The sequence below is a fragment of the Neophocaena asiaeorientalis genome, unplaced genomic scaffold (genome assembly GCF_003031525.2).
Source record: "Neophocaena asiaeorientalis asiaeorientalis breed wild unplaced genomic scaffold, Neophocaena_asiaeorientalis_V1.1 scaffold177, whole genome shotgun sequence".
Taxonomy (NCBI): Eukaryota; Metazoa; Chordata; class Mammalia; order Artiodactyla; family Phocoenidae; genus Neophocaena; species Neophocaena asiaeorientalis.
Genome location: NW_020172779.1, coordinates 17,158,928 through 17,179,646, shown reverse-complemented (window position 1 = coordinate 17,179,646; position 20,719 = coordinate 17,158,928). Strand labels below are relative to the sequence as shown.

Sequence of the window (20,719 nt, the reverse complement as noted above, 5' to 3'; positions counted from 1 at the left end):
ATGAAAAACAGTATTTCCAACATTCTGATGATCTAAGAAAATGATAATAACAAAACATTAAGCTAAATGGGAGAAAATATTTGCAAATGAAGCAACTGACAAAGGATTAATCTCCAAGATTTACAAGCAGCTCAATAATAAAAAAACAAACAACCCAATCCAAAAATGGGCAGAAGACCTAAATAGACATTTCTCCAAAGAAGATATACAGACTGCCAACAAACACATGAAAGAATGCTCAACTTCATTAATCATTAGAGAAATGCAAATCAAAACTACAATGAGATATCATCTCACACCAGTCAGAATGGCCATCATCAAAAAATCTAGAAACAATAAATGCTGGAGAGGGTGTGGAGAAAAGGGAACCCTCTTGCACTGTTGGTGGGAATGTAAATTGATACAGCCACTATGGAGAACAGTATGGAGGTTCCTTAAAAAACTACAAATAGAACTACCATACGACCCAGCAATCCCACTACTGGGCATATACCCTGAGAAAACCATAATTCAAAAAGAGCCATGTACCAAAATGTTCATTGCAGCTCTATTTACAATAGCCAGGACATGGAAGCAACCTAAGTGCCCATCATCGGATGAATGGATAAAGAAGATGTGGCACATATATACAATGGAATATTACTCAGCCATAAAAAGAAACGAAATTGAGCTATCTGTAGTGAGGTGGATGGACCTAGAGTCTGTCATACAGAGTGAAGTAAGTCAGAAAGAGAAAAACAAATACCGTATGCTAACACATATATATGGAATCTAAGGGGAAAAAAAAAAAAGTCATGAAGAACCTAGGGGTAAGACGGGAATAAAGACACAGACCTACTAGAGAATGGACTTGAGAATACGGGGCGGGGGAAGGGTTAAGCTGTGACAAAATGAGAGAGTGGCATGGACATATATACACTACCAAACGTAAAATAGATAGCTAGTGGGAAGTAGCTGCACAGCACAGGGAGATCAGCTCGGTGCTTTGTGACCACCTAGAGGGGTGGGATAGGGAGGGTGGGAGGGAGATGCAAGAGGGAGGAGATATGGGAACATATGTATATGTATAACTGATTCACTTTGTTATAAAGCAGAAACTAACACACCATTGTAAAGCAATTATACTCCAATAAAGATGTTAAGAATAAATAAAAATAAAGATCCAGCACTAAAAAAAAAAAAAATTAAGCTAAAAAAATGAAATTATGAAATTTTCTATGGAGAAGTCAACTGTCTAAAATATTAACAATGACTATCTCCAAATGGTTGGTTTATGGTGAGTACAACTGTCTTTTATTTTGTATACTTTCTATTTTTTCCAAGCATTCATTTATCAAGTATGTAAAGAACACTTTCTATGGACAAGGCATGTGTGCAGGTGCTAGGTACACAATGGTCTACAAAACAGGTATGAATCCTGGCCTCATGAAACTGATTGTCCAGTAAAGTATGTACTATACGTATTATCAGAAGAAATATTCAATTTTAAATACAAAAGGGAAGGGAGAGAGGAACTCGTTTGTTAGTTTTAATAGATTTTTAGTGGGTTCCTTATGCTCTTCCATATATGAGATCATGTCATCTATGAATAGTTAACTGTAATTCTTCCTTCCCAATCTGGATGTTTTACTCCATTTTCTTGCCCAAACCCTCCAGAACAATGATGAGTACAAGGGGTGAAAGCTGACATCTTTGCTTATTCCTGATTTAGGGCAAAAGTCTTTTAAAATTAAGTATGATGTCTCCTGTGGGTTTTTCACAGATCGCACTTTATCGGGTTTTGGGAAGTTCTCTTCTATTCCTAGTTTGTTGAGCATTTTTCTCACGAAAGGGTGTTAGAATCCATGAAATGTTTTTACTGCGACTGCTGAGATGATTATGTGGTTTCTGTCCTTTATTCTACTGGCACAGATATAAAATTAATTGATTTTCAGATGCTAAACCAACCTTGCATTCCTGGGATAAATCCTATGTGATCAAGGTGTATCCTTATATGCTAACTGGATTTGGTTTGCTCGTACTTCACTGAGGATTTCTGTGTCTATATTCATAAGAGATACTGGTCTGTAGTTTTCTTGTGATGTCTTTGTCTGATTTTTGGAATCACGGTAATACTGGTCTCATACAATGAAATGGTAAACATTCCTTCCTCTTCTAATTTTTGGAAGAGTTTGTCAAGAATTAGTACTAATTAGTGTTTTAAATGTCTGATAGGATTCACAAGTGAAGCCATCTGGACCTGAGCTTTTCTTACTGAGTAGTTTGGTTATTTATTTTACCAATTCAATCTCTTTACCATTATATTCAGATTTTCTATTTCTTGAGTCGGTTTCAGTAGTCTGTATCTTTTTAGGAATCTGCCCATTTCACCTAAGTCATCTAATTTACGAGTATACAATTGCTCACAGTATTTCCTTACATTTTCATTTCTGTAAAGTCAGCAGTTATGTACCTTTTTCATCCCTGATTTTTGTTATGAGTCTTCTCTTTCTTTTAGTCAATGTAGCTACAATTTTGGCAATTCCGTTTATCTTTTCAAAGAACCAATTTTTTTTTTAACATCTTTACTGGAGTATAATTGCTTTACACTGTTGTGCTAGCTTCTGCTGTATAACAAAGTGAATCAGCTATACGTATACATATATCCCCATATCCCCTCCCTCTTGCGTCGCCCTCCCACCCCTCTAGGTGGTCACAAAGCACTGAGCCGATCTCCCTGTGCTACGCAGCTGCTTCCCACTAGCTGGCTATTTTACGTTTGGTAGTGTATATATGTCCATGACACTCTCTCACTTTGTCCCAGCTTACCCTTCCCCCTCCCTGTGTCCTCAAGTCCATTTCTAAGAACCAATTTTCGGTTTGTTGATTTTCTCTACTGTTTTTCTATTCTCTTTTTCATTAATTTCCATTCTAATCTGTATTACTTCCTTCATTCTGCCTCTTTTAGATGTAATTTGCTCTTCGTTTCCCAGTGTCTTAAGATCGAAGGTTAGGTAACTGATTTGAGATTTATCTTCATTTTTAATATAAGTGTTTATATCTATATGTTTGTCTCCAAGTACTGCTTTAGCTGCATTCCATAAGTTTTGAAATGTTGTGTCTTTATTTTCCTTCATCTCAAAATATTTTCTAAATTCCCTTGTGATTTCTTATTTGGCTCATTGGTTACTTAGGAGTCTGTTAATTTCCACATATTTGTGAACTCCCCAAGTCTCTCTCTGTTATTGATTTCCAATCTCATTTCATTGTGGTCAGAGAACATCCTTTACATGATTTAAATCCTTTAAAATGTACTGAGGTTTGTTTTATGGACCAGCATATGGTTTGTCCTGGAGAATGTTCCATGTGCACCTGAGAAAAATGTAGTTTCTGCATGTTCTATAAATGTTCCTCAAGTCTAGTCAACTTATGGTGTTGTTCACGTCTTCTATTTCCTTACCAGTTTTCTACCTAGTTGTTGCCTCCATTATTTAAACAAGGGTACTGAAGTCCCCAACTATTACTTTGTTAAGCGGTTCATAATTATTTAAGGACATTGTATTCGTTTCCTATTGCCACTGTAACAAATTACTACAAGCTTAGTGGCTTAAAACAACAACATAAACGTATTATTACCTTACAGCAGCGGTCCCCAACCTTTTTGGCACCAGGGACCAGTTTCGTGGAAGACAATTTTTCTACGGACCAGTGGCGGGGGGAAGGGGGGATGGTTCAGGCGATAATGAGAGCGACGGGGAGCGGCAGATGAAGCCTCGCTTGCTTGCTTGCTGCCCACCTCCTGCTGTGTGGCCCAGTTCCTAACAGGCCGCGGACCGCTACAGGTCCGCGGCCTGGGGGTTGGGGGCCCCTGCCCTATAGTCCTGCAAGTCAGAAGTCTAAAATGGGCACATAAAGGCAGCATTTCTTCTAGAGACTCCAAGGGAGAATCCTTTTCCTTGTCCTTCCCATCTTCTAGAGGCTGCTAGCATTCTCTGGCTTGTGGCCACATCACTCCAATCTGTTTCCACTGTCACACTGTCTTCTGTCCGACTCCGACTCTTCCTCCACATTCCTCTTATAAGGACCAGTGTGGTTATACTGGGCCCACCCAGATGATCAGGGATACTTTCTCCATCTCAAGATCTTTAACTTAATCATATCTATAAAGTCTCTTTTGCCATATAAGGTAGCATTCACCAGTTCTAAAGCTTAGGATATAGACATATTTGGGGGCCACTCTTCGGCCTACCACAAACATTAACTGAAACACACTGCTGAATCAAGTCCTAGTTTATTCCATGTCACTGAGCTCATCAGGGTCAATATAAACCAAGCACTTTTTAGCCCTAGTTTTGATATATAAACTTGTGCTCTTCAGGCATTCTTTACCTATTTAATTACTACTACATCAGTCATTTTTAGTTTTTTCTATCTATATTTTCCTCATATGTTATAAAATTATTTCAAGTGATCATGTTGAATATGTAGGACTGAAGCAAAAAACTGTAAATGAGATACACCTTTTTATAGCACAGGCTTTTGAGTCAAAACAGAGCTTGGTTTTAATCTTTGTCAGGCTGTTTCATTATCTATAAAATAGGAGTATTAATAGTTATCTGTAGAAGGCTGCTGCAAAGATTAAATAAAATAATGTATGAAACAATATGGAAAATCGATGGGAGGAATGGTAACCGAGGAGGAGCTCAATAAGTACTTACAAAAGGCTGTTATGGTCTAACAAAGGGATAAAAAGTTGGAGCGGAGAGGAAAGGAAAGAGAAGTTGTCAAGTCAGTCAATTAACTACCTGGTCATTGTGATATGGGACACCAAATAATCTTTGACAAATACCCTAAGAGGTACTGTGAATGTTATCCAGACAAAAACTTCAATATGAGGTGGGATGCAAGAGAAAGCAGCTCCATAAGGCCCTTTTATCTAAACCCATGGTAACTTAACAGAAAGAGTATGGACTTGGGAGTCTGACTGACAAAGTCCAAAGCATTCAGTTACAAGCCTGCCACGTGACACTGAGCCAATCATACTTCCACGAAAGCCTGTTTTCTCGCCTATAAAGTAGAATTTATGTCATTCATCTCAGAAGGCTGTACTGAGAATTGAGAAAAATACGCTCTGTAAATCTCCTGACACAGTGTATGACACTTAGCAAGAACTCAACAAAATACCTCATTATTATTAATAATTACACGACACGAACAAGTTATTTTAACATCTCTAAAACCTCTGCTGTATAATTTGAGATAATGTCCTAATATATGAAAATCCCTGAAACCAGGCTGAAGATACACTCGGTACTTGATGAACATCAGTTTCTCCTGCCTCCCCAATCCCCTCTGTGCTTGACACAACAGTGGCTCCCCAAAGATGCCCACATCCTGACTTCCAGAACCGGAGAATGTTAAGTTGCAGGCAAAGGAGAATTAGTGGTTGCAGAGAAAACCAAGTTTCCTGATCAGCCGACCTGAAAATGGGGAGATCATTCTGGATTATCCAGGCGAGCCCAATATAATCACAAAGGACCTTACAAATGGATGAGAAAAGTAGGAGAGAGAGAACCACAGAGAAGGCAGTGTGAACAGACACAGCCAGTCTGATGCTGCTGGCTCAGAAGCCTTGAGTCTGGTTACACACAGTCTCAGTGTTTGTCACTGAAACCTCACAGGAAGTCTGGGTCGTAGGTAGTTTCATGCCCGTTTTAACAAACTGAAGCACTGGTGTTTAGAGAGGTGAAGGCATGTGCCCAGATCCAGAAACTCTTAAGCAGCCCACGGAGACTCGCCACAGGTCTGACTGAGTCCCACACTGCCAGGATGTACACGCCTGGCACACCTGCCTGAGAAATGGAGGATCTCCCCTGAAAACCAGCGGCCAGAAACTCAAGCAAAAGGAGAGCAGCCTTTCTCGGTTTCCCTTCACCAAAGCGTCCCGAGATAATGAATTCATTGCCCTAATGCACAGAAGAAGAAACTGAGACCGGCTGACCCTTCGTTCTACAGACATCTCCTGGGCACCAACCATCTCCCAGGCACTGCGCTCGGCACTAGAGAAGGAATTGAAGCTAAGAAGGCAGGTCTCCTGTCTGTAAGGAACTGGGACTCTCGTGGGAGAAGTAACTCCCAACAAATCACTGTAATCTAGAGTGTGACAAACACAACCACGGCTGCGAAGACGAGGGGCTGTACTGGGCACTGGGAATGAACACGGAGGGGGAGGAGGGGGAGGCGGACGGGCACAGGGACCACACACCAGGCAGCCAGGCCTGTGCTCCGCAGCGTGGCCTCGGTCTGGCACACGCTGCAGCCCGGCCCCCTCCTCCACCACCACCACGTCAGGACCCCGCCCCCACCCCGGGGACGACGCGGGGCTCCTGGGCTTCCGCAGAGCCCTGCGTGACCGTCTTGGTACAGCGCTCCCCGCCTCACAACGTAAATGTCTTCTAATTTGGCTGCTTCCCCACTGGGCTGAAAACTCTTTAAGCAGGAATGAAGGATTACCGGCCCTGTGTCCCAGCACCGAGCCCAGCCTAAGAACTCGATCCTTGATGAAAAAGAACTGAACACCCTCCAGGGTCCAGCGGGGACAGCTGCGGAGAAATACACACCCTACCGGCCTCCTCGTAAGGCTTTTTTTCCCTGGAAGCTGGGCAGTGGTTTCCGAGAGTCTGAGAGTCTGCAGTGTGATGTGCAGACTGTGCTATTCCTGCCAGGATGCTGACTCCCAAAGCCGACAGCACTACTTTCTGTCGTGCACCCTTTGTGGAAAGGAACGTGGGGCCCGGTACCACAAAGACCGGCAGCCAGGAATGCACACACTGTCCAGGGGTCGGCTCCGCGCCGTGTCCCCGCCGCCCACGCTGGGCTCCACGGGGACAGGCACAAGGTGCAGCACTCTGCTGGCCAAGGGCCCCGGAGCAGAGCGGACTGGCTGTGAGGACCTGCAACCTGCCAGGCGCGAGACACAGATGCTCTCGTGCTCATTTTATACATGAAGAAACCTAAGCCCAGAGAGCTTACTGTTACCCAGAGGAGTGCACCCATTTAGCAGGTAAGGAGCACAGCCCTAACGGGGGTGAAAAGGAAACTAGAAGAAAGTACAATACAGAAAATTACCAATTACTGTGTTAAGCTACATGACCTGGATGTTTCTGCCCCCTTGCCCCCTTCGCCACCGCAGGCCACATCAACAGGGCGTGCAGCCCCGGCTCCGCAGCTGCTCCGCACTGATGGCCTCAGCGCACTAAGGGAGGGGCCGCGAGCCACAGAGTGGACAGAGCCCGGGCTCCGGCCGAGAGTCCGTCACTGAGGTACAACTTCCTCAACAGCACTTTTCACACTTAAAACAACAACAAAAAGTAAAATTCATTAAGCAAATCAAAATCGTATGAGGCACCTCAGGACCTGGAAGACAAAAGCCCACGGGGAAGGAGACGTGCTCGCCTTCCCCTTTCTCACCAGACCAGGACTGTGAACTGCTCTGAGACACAGAACTTTAAAACCACTTTTTGGGATTCTAGAGAAAGGATGGAGCAAAACTTTGTGCTGCTTCTGATAAACAATGAGATGGTTTGGTGACAAACAGAAAAACTGCTCACCAGCAAGCTTACAACTGACGGAACTAAAAGTCTGATTGACTTAGAGTCATCAGAGACACTTAACCTGATTTAATCCGCACCTTTATGCCAGCGCCACTGCTCTCTGTTGTGATGCGTGTGGTTTCCTTCCCAGTGTCCACACCACCTTGACCACAGTCAGGTGGTCTTGCCTAACGACACAGTCTTCCTGAGAAAGGGCTCACTCTCTCATAAAACCCATTTGTCACTGCTGTAATGAAGTCTCTTTTGGAATAAATTCAAGCAATAAATTACATAAAGAAAACTTCAAAGAAATAAATCAGCTCTGAGACAATCAAAGGAGTATAATTTCAAGATTTTTCGCCCACCTGATTGGTGCTGGAGTTCTGCCTTGCAGCTGAGACTACAGGGGTGACCGTGACATCAGAGCAGAGCAGGGCCTGTGCTAACGCCTGCGTGTGAAGGCTCTGCCTTGAATGCTTTCATCAAGAAAAAGGTAACTTTTTTACCATGACAAGAAAAACACCCTCAGGAGTTCTACAAAATTATTTTTTCTCAGTACTGCTTTGTATATTGTGCATATTATGTTTTAAAGGCTCTCATCTTGCAAATAAGGACCTCAACAAATTGGCAAGTCACGAGAGATCGACATCCAAAAGATCTGTAAGAGAAATAAATAGTCTGTGATACAAAGAGCTAACAGTCATGAATGCGTTCATCAAAGAGCTTTGTGTGGGTATGTGGACAGCACTGGTAAGTGGAGATAAGGCCCGGTCCCTACTCTCTAGTAGCTGAGAGCAGGGAAGGGCAGCAGGTTACAGCCCAGGGCCAGAGCCAGCACACTGCCTGTTTCTACAAACAGTGTTGTCAGAACACTACCACACTCGCTCACTTACATATTGTGTACGGCTGCTTTTCTGCTACAACAGCAGGGTTGAGTAGAAGAGAGAGCCCACAAAATATTTACTATTGAGCATTTTACAGAAAATGTTTGCTAGCCCTAGGCTTGGAGTTTAACATGAAGACAATGGTGACACACCTACAGAAACATATCCATTTTCTGGCTCTGTCTGGTGAAAGGCCTAGAAGCCACGACACGCCAGCAGCCCAGATTGTGGTTTTTAAACACCATTCCACACTAAAAGAAACCAGGGAACCTTGGAAGAAGTGGCCAATTCCAGAGCTGGGGCAGAGCAAGTACAAGATGAGCCTGGAACAAAATGCTGTTAGAAAGTATAAAAAAAAAAAGAAAAAACTCAAAAAATGTATGGATCCATCCTGTCAATAGGACCCAGGAGTCAGGGTAAAGGGCTCCCAATGGCCAAATCTGGAATGAATTAAGCATCAACTTATATAGTGATGGTAAAGCAACCAATTGAATTAAAGAAGAATCCCTGAATGTATACCGACAGCTGACGGAGGGAAGGAGAGAGGTAAAGAAAGAAGGAAAGAAAAAAATGAAAATGTTCCCTTTCAGCAGAATGTCAACCAATAAATGTAGATGGAATATCTCAGTTAGAAAATTACAATTTTACAACCATCATGGTAATAATTCAAATAAGAAACATTAATGGATACTAAAACTTGTGAGGGAGAGTTTAATAAGGAGTATTTACATAGTCTCAAAGCATCTCCCCACAAAAGCACTAATTAATTACAAAAGGAAAATGGTAACTTTACAGTGGAGAAAACTGGCACCGCCTACGCCAGGGATCAAGCTTCACGTCCTCAATAACGGGATAAAGTGACCCCGACCCTGTGTGCCTCCTGATACGACGTACTGAGGAGGACACACCATCACCTCAGTGGAACTCCTGCCTAAAGACTGCACAACATGAATCTAAATTTAAGGAAACGTCAGACAACCCAAACTGAGAGATGCCACAAAAGGCAACGGAAGGCGGAGGAGCTGTTCCAAATTAAGAAGCTAAAAGGCTTGACAACTAAAAGCAATGTGTGGTCTTGAACTGGGTCCTATAAAACAGGGGTCCCCAACCCCCGGGCCACGGACCAGGAGCGGTCCGTGGCCTGTTCGGAACCGGGCTGCACAGCAGGAGGTGAGCGGCGGGCGGGCGGGCGAACGAGTGAAGCTCCATCTGTATTTACAGCCGCTCCCCATCACTTACATTATCGCCTGAGCTCCGCCTCCTGTCAGACCAGCAGCAGCATCAGATTCTCACAGGAGAGAGACCCCACTGTGAACTGCGCATGCGAGGGGTCTAGGCTGCTCGCTCCTTATGAGAATCTATCTAACGCCTGATGATCAGAGGTGGAGCCGAGACCCCACTGTGAACTGCGCATGCGAGGGGTCTAGGCTGCTCGCTCCTTATGAGAATCTATCTAACGCCTGATGATCAGAGGTGGAGCCGAGACCCCACTGTGAACTGCGCATGCGAGGGGTCTAGGCTGCTCGCTCCTTATGAGAATCTATCTAACGCCTGATGATCGGAGGTGGAGCCGAGGGGCTGCAAATACAGATGATCACTAGCAGAGACGTTTGACAGCACAGAGACCATGATAAATCAAGTGCTTGCAGACTCCTATCAGTGAGTGGCAAGTGACAGTTAAGCTGCATCTTACAGAGTAGACTGGACATAAGCAACACACTTCGGGTGTCACTGTCTCCCATCACCCCCAAATGGGACCATCTAGTTGCAGGAAAACAAGCTCAGGGCTCCCACTCATTCTGCATTATGGTGAGCTGTGTAATTATTTCATTATATATTACAATGTAATAATAATAGAAGTAAAGCGCACAGTAAATGTAACGTGGTTGAATCGTCCCGAAACCATCCCCCGCACCCCAGGTCCGTGGAAAACTTGTCTTCACGAAACCAGTCCCTGGTACCAAAAAGGTTGGGGACCGCTGCTAGAAAAGACAAAACGGGAACAACCAGCAAGAGGAGCACATGGACTGCAGGTTAGATAATAAAAGTACCGAAACGATGACTAACTTCTGTCATCAGCGTTATCTGCAACTGCAGTTATGTAAGAGACAGCCCTTAGTCTCAGGAAATACACACCAAGGTACTCAAGTATTTAGGGGTGAAGGGGAGATAACACACACACCTTACTCTCAAACGAGTCATGAAAATACACAGACACAGAGAGAATGGCAAAGCCAATGTGGGAAAATGTAAACAATTGGTGAATCCAGACAAGTGAGTATACAGGGCTTCTTAGCACTACTCTTTTAACTCTTCTGTAAGTTTAAAGTTGTTTCGAAATAAAAATTTTAATGCCAGGAAAAAAAAAAAACGGGAGGGGGAGAGGAAAGGAGAAGACAGATCAATACCTACAACATGCCATGGCACGTAGGAATATGAAGAAGTTACGGAAACATGGGAGACGGAAATGAATAACCTGGAGGAGTCAGACAGTTTATCCATCCCTGCCCAAGTCCTTCGCCCGGCCTTCGCAACGATGTCTGCATCCAGCTAGTCCTCTCTGAAAAAGCCTCCTCCGTAAAGCCTATCTTGGTCCTGAGTGAGAGAGGCGGCCTTCTTTTATCACAGCGCTTAACACACTCTTAAAATTGTTCCCCCCATGTTTATCTCCCCCGTTGGATTACAAATTCCTTGATAAAAAATGAGGACGAGGAGGATGATGGCGGGAACAGCAGCTACTCGCCCTGTACTTACTAAACGTCAGGCACGACACTAAACAGCTCTTAACATGTATCTCACTTAAACCTCAAAAAACTGCAAAGGGGATTTATTAATTTTTTATCGCCATTTCTCCAGCACAGAAACTGAGGCTGAGAGGGGTCCACGTATCCAAAGTCACAGCCCAGAGAAGGAGAAGTGGCAGTGCTCAGATGTGAACTCAGGTCTGTCTGATTTAAAATTATGTCCTTAGCCACTCTCGCCTGAGTCTTTAGTTAGCTGTGGCTTGCACGTAGGAAGCAAACAAAAGGTGAGAGGGATTTTTTTTCTAAGCATTTGTGTTCGCTGAGCACACCCAACCAGAGAGCAAGGGACAAGGGTGGCAAAAGGTGGCAGGAGAAAGCCAGCCCTCAAAAAATTACTGGCAGACAGTCCACTGCACTGGTAGGTGACCAAGAGTTGATGTATGAAATTCAGATAGAAAAAATAACATATATTGGATGTAAAAATATATTCTAATTTTTAAAATTTTAGTAAAATTAAACAAATACATAATCACTGTCATTTCACCCTAATGACACGTGCAGAGAGGGGAACACAGGCTCCGAGAAGTAACTGGCCCAGAACAAACAGTTCAATATAGCAGTGCAGATACTCAACAAATATTAAATAAATGAATGGAGTGAAGGAAACCTCAGTATAAATTTCTGAATTCCTATGGACTCAATCCAGTATTCAGCTCTGCTAAAATTACTAAAAGTAGAATCATGGCTTTGTCCAAATTTCCCCGTGGTTTTGTTCCTGGTACTGATCAAGTCCCTTGGCCCACTCAAGTCAGTAGACAAGGGAAGGCAAGAGGAAGCAGCAATTTCCACAGCAGCTGACAAAGCTTTTGTTACTATTGCTTGCTTCTTTACACGTATCAAAGAATTTGACTTTTATACTCCAATGCAAATAACTGTCAGGACTATAATTTTCCCCAACAAAATAAACAGATTACAATGGCCGGTAGCCATAAATCAGACGACCCTAATACTTTCCTTAAAAACAATTTCAATTCAAAGCTTCTGAAATATTTTTTCTTTAGGGCACAGTAAACCTTATAATGTAAGTAAACCCTATAACGTAAGTTAGCTGCATGACCTTGAACAAGCTATGCATCTCCCTCACCTCCATTTCTTTAGCTGTAGAATGAGAACCACCGCACGACTTCCCGAGGCCCCAGGATTAAAGGAGGTATCGGGTGGAAAAGAACCTGCAGCAGTGCCAGGCACAACTTAGGCACAAAACAGAAACAGGCCATAATGATTCGCAAGCGCTGGCTACAGAGTATGCCTCTTAAAATGTCAGAAATATGAAAGGTTAATATCAGTACGTGAATTTCAAAAGCAATGCAAGCTTGTTGATGGATCAAGACTAACACTGATTCAGGAGAAGCTACCTGTGTGGAGGAAGAGGGTGTCCTGGCTATGTGGAGCGCCATCTAGTGGAAGAAGAATAGGGCACAAGTGGCATAAGTAACTGAAGTAGAGCGGGGAGAGTAAGGAAAAATGATGAGGATGCAAACTGTCCCTTCTCCCTCCTCCTCTCCGTTACAATTTCTCCATAGGAGCTTGAACCAACAGTGACCCCAAGTGTAAGATTCATATCAAACACACAGATCAAAAAGGGTGCTCTCACACACTCATGCTCTTTATCGTACCAAGGAAGAACATCAATAATAGGCCAGGAACACCTTTTAAAGTCCTTAAAATAGCAGCAGGGGCTGATGGGTGAAAAATTATGGAAATGTGAAAAATTATGGAAATATAAAGCTTACCAATTCAGAGCAAGATACCTTGTGCTTGTGGAGAGAGGCTGCTGAGTGCCCAGACATGTTTTAAGATGTGCAGTCATACATCTGTTTATGGAAGCCTCATTTGTTAATGGAAGCTTCAGGTGCTGCGTCGTGAATAGCATAATAAAAATCAGTCAGAGCTGCTGCTAATTTTGTACATGATACTAATGAAAGAGGCTTCCTAAAGAATGAGTTTCCCCTTCAGTATCTGCAGGATTGGAAAACTAAAATCATTCTAAAACATAAAATTAACCTGAGGAATGAAACTGGATAATTTATGTATTAAGTTCTCATTATATACTTTACTCTGCAAAGTGCCACCAGTACGCACACACCTGTCTCAGGCAATTCTCTGAAATGAGCAGGTAATGTCTGTCTAGCACTCATTGCATGTCAGACACTGTACTTACCTCACGCCTAACACAACCACCCCACAAGGCAGGTATAAGGTCTCCAACTTTACAAATGAGAAGCTGAGGCTCCGAGAAGTTAAGTAACTGGCACAGGGTCACAGACTAGAAAGTTGTCACCTCCCATAATCCCGCGGCCCTTTTAGAAGCTCTTCCGGGAACGCATCCACCAGACATTCCGCGCTGCCCATGGTCACACAGCTCGTACCCCACGTGGTCGCACCACTGTCTGCCCCTCTGTGCAGTCGGCTCTGCTCGCGGATGACCAGTCCGACGCCAGGCAGTGCATTTTAAGAGCTGCGTGACAGAGATCTTCCCGGGGGGTCAACATGAAAACCCAGCCACGACGAAAGCTCCCACCTCTGCCTGGAGCTCGCAGGTAAGCTATGCGGTACAGCGCCCTGGAGGTGATCTGAATCCCGGCTTACCACTTGTTAGCTGTCTGACCTTAGGCAAATTATTTAACCTTCCTGCCCTCAGTTTTCTCGCCTATAAAATAAGGTAAAGTGATTTACTCTTTTAAGACATCTGTTAGAAGAATTAAATGAAATAATGTACATAAAGCATCTAATCCAGAAAAGGTTCTTGATTAACAGTAACTATGATTATTAACAATTGCAATCAAGTATATTCAAACACCACTCCCCTTCAGAAGGCCAAAACCATTATCTGCAGGAATATCTTCTTGTATGTTCCAGCACTTCTTTTTTCCTTTCATGGACCTATTTTTAGAAGATGGAGAATTTTTAAACATACCATAAACTGACTATAAATCCCTGATATCATACCAATTGTGTCTGTGATAGAGTATTAAAATACCAATACAAAGAGCCCTGTGTCTCTGAGAGATTCCCTCAAGAGAGACTGAACTTTATCAAGAGACGCTTGATTAATTTTCCATACAGGAAGTTTTCCATTCCCTCCTTGACTACTGAAATATACATAATTAAAAATCCTTACCTTGAATGCTTACTGAACACTGAAAAGTACTGCCGGAGAACACAGAAAAAAAAGGAGCTTGCCTTTTTTGGTAAAACACATTTTCAGGAACCTCTTTTAAAAATTCATCATCACAAATGGAAATTCCGAACTGGCTTCTACTACAATGAAACCCTTATTTAAAAACAAACAACCATGTTGGGTTCCACCCCTCTGCCTCTTAAAGTATCCCATCAAAACACTGCAGACTTGATTTAAAAGTTCAGCCTGACTACTTAAAGCTGCACACCCAGACTGGGCAAGTTACTTTACCCTTTTGAGCCTCAGATGCCTCACTGGAAAAAATAAAGGAAGTGGGCAGGGGATAAAACCACCTACCTTGCAAGATCTTGTGGGGATCAGAGACAATGCACAGGAAGCACTTGTCACAGAGGCCCTTGATTTGGCAGCTTTTATTATAATCATATTCCAAAGCTAAGGAACACGCTACTTGTATTTTCTGATGAAACATGAAAACCATTCTATCTCCACTCAGGGGGAGCCATGACAACAAGCAAAGGGTCTTGTGACGTCCAAGTTGCTGCTGGCGTTGCATCTGTGACCCCAATTGCTCCTTGGGCTTTGGGTGTCTATCTGGCATCTGAGATTGAAGATTAACTCCTTCAGGTAAGAAGGCTTATTCGGCAAGTGACCAGGGCCTCCAAATTTCTGGTTCAATCCTGCCATAAGAAATCTCATTAGGAGTTTAGGGAGGGAGAGCTAATTGTGTTACAGTACACTGGCTAACCAGTTCCTCAAGAAAGAATAAAAGTAAATACGCATCTGACTCAAAGCAGATCTGATAACATCTTCTCATTACCTTCTGAGAAGGACCCCTACTGTTCCACCACCTGCACGGAGCCCTGGGATGTTCTTCTGCTTGTTTAACGCTGCATTTCACTTAGAACTTCCCTTCATTTCTGTCTGCAGAGCTGCTGGTGACCTCCTCCTACCCCCAACTCAGGGGCTCTGAAGTAGTAAAGAGTCAAGCCTTTAATGACTGCCAAACTCCAAATATACTTTCTAACACTTCTACCGTTATGAGAATTAAAACACAACACTGAAACGAAGACTAGAGTTTGCCAGGGATACGTAAAAAGAATTATATGAGGTGCTGAAGACACAAAGACGTGTAAGACCAAGCCCTGCCTCCCAAGCACCCCACACTCTCCCAGGGAAGACAAAGAGATCCAATCAGTACAGTGTGATGACTATGACCCCATCAGAGACTTAGGCAGTGGCTGCTTCCGGACCAGAAAATAGGCACTCTAACCCATTTGGTGGGGGAGGTAAGTGGTCAGAGGAGATACCTACAGCAGAAATCGGAAGGATAAAGTATAACAACAGATGCTACATAACCCATCTTTCAATTCCGGCACAGGCTAGGGAGAAAAGAACAAACTGCGCCTAAGAGGCCAGAGTTTGAATCCCCCTTCTGTCATTACTAACTGTACCATCAGAACTTGACCCTTTATATGTCCAAGGCTCAGTGTGATACGGTAAAGAACAATGGGCTTGGAGAAGAACAAAGCTTGAACCTCCACCTGGACATTGTATAAGTATGTCACCCTGGGTGACTCAACTTTATTGTTGGAGTCTTGGTTTCTACAAGTGAAATATTAGGCTAATAGCCCCTACATTTCTGGGCTGTTCCCAGTATTGAGATTATAGACCTAACTGGGCACAGAGAAGCACCTCGAAAATGTTCCTAGACTGAGAGTTAAATCTAAACTGCCTGTCACTAAATATTTCAAAAGAATAGCTGAAGGCTAATAAGACATTCCTTAGGAAAGGAGAGGGCATCTATAAACTTAAAACTCACTCTCAATCTAATGCAGAGAGAGCCGACGTTCCTCAAGAGCAGAGACTCTTTTTCCCTCTCCACCTTCAGGACCAGCACAAATGCCCCGCGTGGCAGGTTCTCAATAAACCTGCTACTAACATCCAGATACCAAAACACGGTAACTGACAGTCACTGGATCCCTTTGAATCATAACACACTATAAAAAATGCAAAATGGTTTATCTAAAAATGTGAGTCATGCATCCATTTTCTTACAAAAAACAAAACCTGATAACCCTAAGAAAAACTATTAAAAACGTAAGTAACCACATCCTTCTCTGGATGAAGCAGAGAATCACACACTATGGCATGAAGGCACCGCAGCTAAATATAACTCTGTAATTTTCATTCTCATTCTTCTCTCTTACTTTAAATGCCTGACAACACGCAAGCGATCAAAAACATTTACAAAAAGGATCCCCCAAAATGAAACTCTTAAGCCATTGAGTTTTGTTGAACAAAGAGATGCACTTAAGGCAAAATAATGATCCTTCCTTTATACATGTTTACCCCTCACACATATCCTGAGTAATGCTAAGAGTCCTATTATTAGAGACATTTATGTAATACGAAAAACACTTATTTATCTTGACATGAATAGACCACCATAATCTGGAATCCTTTGCTCCACTTCCTCTTGTAACCAACCACTAAATATAACTTGGCAGTGAACTAGCCACCAATCCATATATTACATCAGATAATTAAAAATACAGGGTTATGTAATCTTATTTAATGGTTACTTGGCTTGGACTGAAAAACATCCAAAGCAATACCAGAGGACTGTATTAAATTATAAGCGTAAGACATTTCTGAAGATGATATTTAGTAAGAGTCAGCACACCCCCTACTAGCAAATATAATATTAAACATGCAATGCTCCTTTCATCTCCAATTAACCTCCTTGGCAAGAAACTGCAATGTCAACTCACTCTATAGGCAGTGGTGTTTGGGGGGAGGCAGAGAGGCGATTAAAAAAAGTCTATTTTATCTGATTCGGTTTAACATCAAGTAAACATTACCCATTACTATTGGCAAAGAAACAAAAGCATTCGATATTCGAGGGGTGGGGGGAAGGAAAATCAGTTATCCTGAGAAAACAGAAATAAAAGTCAGGAACTAATGTCCGCTACGAAACACAAGCCTGGAAAGTGTAAAAGCCAACCTATGTTAGCAGAGAAGCACACATCTTGATGTGATCCCAGCTCAAGTTCTTACTTAAGCATTATTAGGAAAAAAAAGTAATTCAGCTAGGAAGTTGAACATGTTTACAAATGCTGGATTTTTTTAAAGAATGACCACACCTCATTTATCAACTGTTTCATTATCATAGTGTGTTGATTACTGAAATCATATATTGGTCTCCAGAGAGCTTTAATTCAAAAATGCCCCTTAACCTGAGCACTAAAATCCTGTAGGATAAATCCACCGTGAATGTTTGTTTCTTCAAAGAAGATCACTTAGACAAGCACAGAAACAAACTTTTTAACAAAATCGACGGGAAGCCGACAGGAGTCGACAGGAAACAAGCATATTAGTTATATCGATTTCTGCAGGTAATTTAGCATGTGTGAAGTGTTCCAGAGCCATCTTTTGAGGGAGGCGTAAGTAGGGAGAACAAGGGCCTTATGAGACCAAACACCTGAGTTCAGATTAACCTATCTCAGTTACCTACGAGCTCCCATAGCTGAGGTCCTCAGCTCCCTCCCCTGAAAAATGGAGACATCAAAGGCTGCCTCACCAGCGTGCAAGTGTGAGAACACAAGTAGACAGCATGTGCCTGAAAGAGCCTCAGAAGCTTTAGAACACTGTGTACACAAAGGTCCTGTCAGCATTTGGAGATGTTAACCATCATGTCTGTTACACGTCGCTCCATAATAAAGCAGAGGTGTGCACTGCTGACTCACCAACACTGTACAAGTTAGTGTCCGAATCTGGATACCAGTATCGAGATTCAGAACAACATCGGAAAAACCAGGGCCTCCTTTAGATGCAAACAGTCAAAAATACAGGTAAAAAAGAATAAAAATGCTCTCAACAGCCACTCACAAGATGATTATCAGATTTAAAATCAATTTCCTAATAGCCAATTCAGATTTAAGACACCGTTTTAGCAATGCACTTGTAATTCTGAAGTTACGTAACAGAGCGTAATTAATATTTTAAAATGACAGGGTTCTGCATTCCAGACACCAGCCTGTGATTTAAGGGGGAAACATTTTAGTCTGAAATAATCTAAATTAACAGTAATAAGAGCACCTGAGCAGTACCTCTTTCTTCCTCCACATAACTGTTCAGTGTGAGAAGCGTACTTCTTACAAGAACTACATTTTTGATGGAAAAGCAAGGTAATCCGGTTTAAGGTCTTAAAAAAAAAAACTAAATGGCAACACTGTCCAAGATCTGTTTCCAATAACTGGAGGCAGTTACCACAGGCACAAGCTCGGAAACCAGAAGAATTCTGAATGTGTGAGAAAATAATTCTGACTTTTAAAATAAAATAACTTACTACACTTTTGTTAAACTGCTTCCTTAATTGAGTACAGCGTAACTTTGATTCAGCTGCTTTATTAAGAAAAGTGCACTCATTCTACAATCCAGAATATTTCTAACGCCAGTGATCTCACACGATGTACAAAGAAGTACCTCTCAAAGAGCTGACAGCCCAGCAGGCAACAAAAGATATATGTAAATCACAAAGAGCAAGGAGTACAAACCTAACTGTAGGGCTGTTCGGAAGAGCACGGCAATAAAACTTAAAATTCTCTTACTTTAATGCATGCCCATTACTTCTTCACAAGCCCATGTTATTAAAGAAATAAAAATAAGCCTACAATTAAAATAAAATGGGGAAGCTCTGTGAACCAGTCTCCGTTCAACAAATTAAATATCAAGCTGAAATTCTTGGAGACAGTGAGTCTCCACCACCACCCTCAGCCAACAACACGCACACCTTACTCGGAAGAACTGGTTGCAACACGCAAATACTGGAGGTTGCTGTTTTAAAATATAGATATCTAAACACAAGCGGAATATGTCTGCCTCATCTTTCACTTCCAACAATAAAAGCCAGGGCCAGCCTTAAGACCAGCAGACCCGCCTAAGTGAGGAAGCACAGACTGTCAAGGCACAGTGAGTGATTCAGGCAAAAGGTAACAGATCCGACCAGATAATGTTTCTGCCATCACCCAGAGAAACAGCAGACCAGCGGCACCCAGAGAAACAGCAGACCAGCGGCTCCCAAACCCAGCTTTCTCTGAGACACGTATTCCAGATCCAGGAGGAATAAAGGGCTGGTCCCGGGAAGGCAGGCTTAATTTACCGTCCATCCCAGAAGATTACTCAGGAAGCCTGAGGAGGAACAAGCCTGGGAACACTGTCCTGGGCCCGAACGCCTCCTGTACCCCCTGCACCCCGTGGCCTGCATTCCCCAGGGCTGCTCACACCCTGAGCTGGCCGGAGTAGTGCTAAGATGGCACAGGCAGCAGAGGCTCCGCGGCCGGCGTTCCGAATCCCCAGCCAGCCCCCAAGGAGGGCGGCCCAGCCAGAGCCTCCCAAAGAAAGGACCGGCAAGCCAAGAAGCGGGCTCCGGTGTGGGCCTCTTCTCCCCTAATGGCCCTCGAGGGCCAGCCTGCAAGGCTTGGCATGAGCTGCCCACCCCCAGAGAGGGCGGCTAGAGCCTGGACCCGGGACAAAGAGGGGATGCGACAGGAGACGGGTCTCTGCCACTGGGACCGCTGGCCCTGTTCCTCCAAAGTGCTTGAGGTCTGACCCCAAACCTCCTCCAAAGGTCCTCAAACTTCACCAACAATCCAAGCACCTGCTCCCTTCACCTCTTCTGCATTCGATCCCCTCAAATCCTTCCATTTCCCTCCAGCTTGCTCCAGTTCCTTCCCTCCAGACAAGCCAAACGCACTAGTTCCCCGAGTCCCCCGCCACGCTCTCCCCCTCCAATGAGATCATTCAACCCCGCCCTGACGAAGCCCCCAGATGTTCGCCGTCCCCCACTCATAAGTTTCCCTTGGGTATCCTCGAGGCCCCAAAGGTTTCCTTCAAGTCCCAGCCAAACGCCTCAGCTTCCTTCCTTCCCGAGTCTCCCCAACGCGCACACACACCTCGGCGCTCCCCAGGTGTCCGGTCCGCTCCCAGGTCCCTACCCGAACGCCCCCAGATTGCGACCTGCGTCCCCTCCAGTCGCCCCAAGGGCGACGGCCAGCCAGCCCCACGCTCCCGCCTTGCCCGCCGGTCCCGACCCTCCCGGTCCCCGGCCCCCTGGCCCGCCGCTCCCGGGTCTCCAACGGCCGCGGGCCGGCGCGCGCCCCTACCTTGGTTCACCAGCCGCAGGGCGTGCGTGAAGGAGGGGTCCAGGGAGTCCTTCTCCGCCATCAGCTCCGGCAGGTACTTCTCCTCCATGCTCGCCGGCCGCCCGGGCCCGGGACGCGGACTCGAGGCGGGCGAGCAGCGCCGGCCACGCAACCC

At 44.0% G+C, this 20,719-nt stretch overlaps 1 protein-coding gene across 1 annotated transcript in view; it reads right to left on the bottom strand.

Annotated features, from left to right (window-relative positions):
- Positions 1 to 20,713, bottom strand: part of KHDRBS3 (KH RNA binding domain containing, signal transduction associated 3) — a 155,425-nt gene extending 134,712 nt beyond the window's left edge. Inside the window, exon 1 of the mRNA XM_024741261.1 lies at positions 20,566 to 20,713. Within this exon, the coding sequence (XP_024597029.1) occupies positions 20,566 to 20,653 (88 nt within the window). The 5' untranslated portion in view covers positions 20,654 to 20,713. The remainder of the gene's footprint in view (positions 1 to 20,565) is intronic.
- Between the last annotated feature and the right edge of the window lie 6 nt (positions 20,714 to 20,719).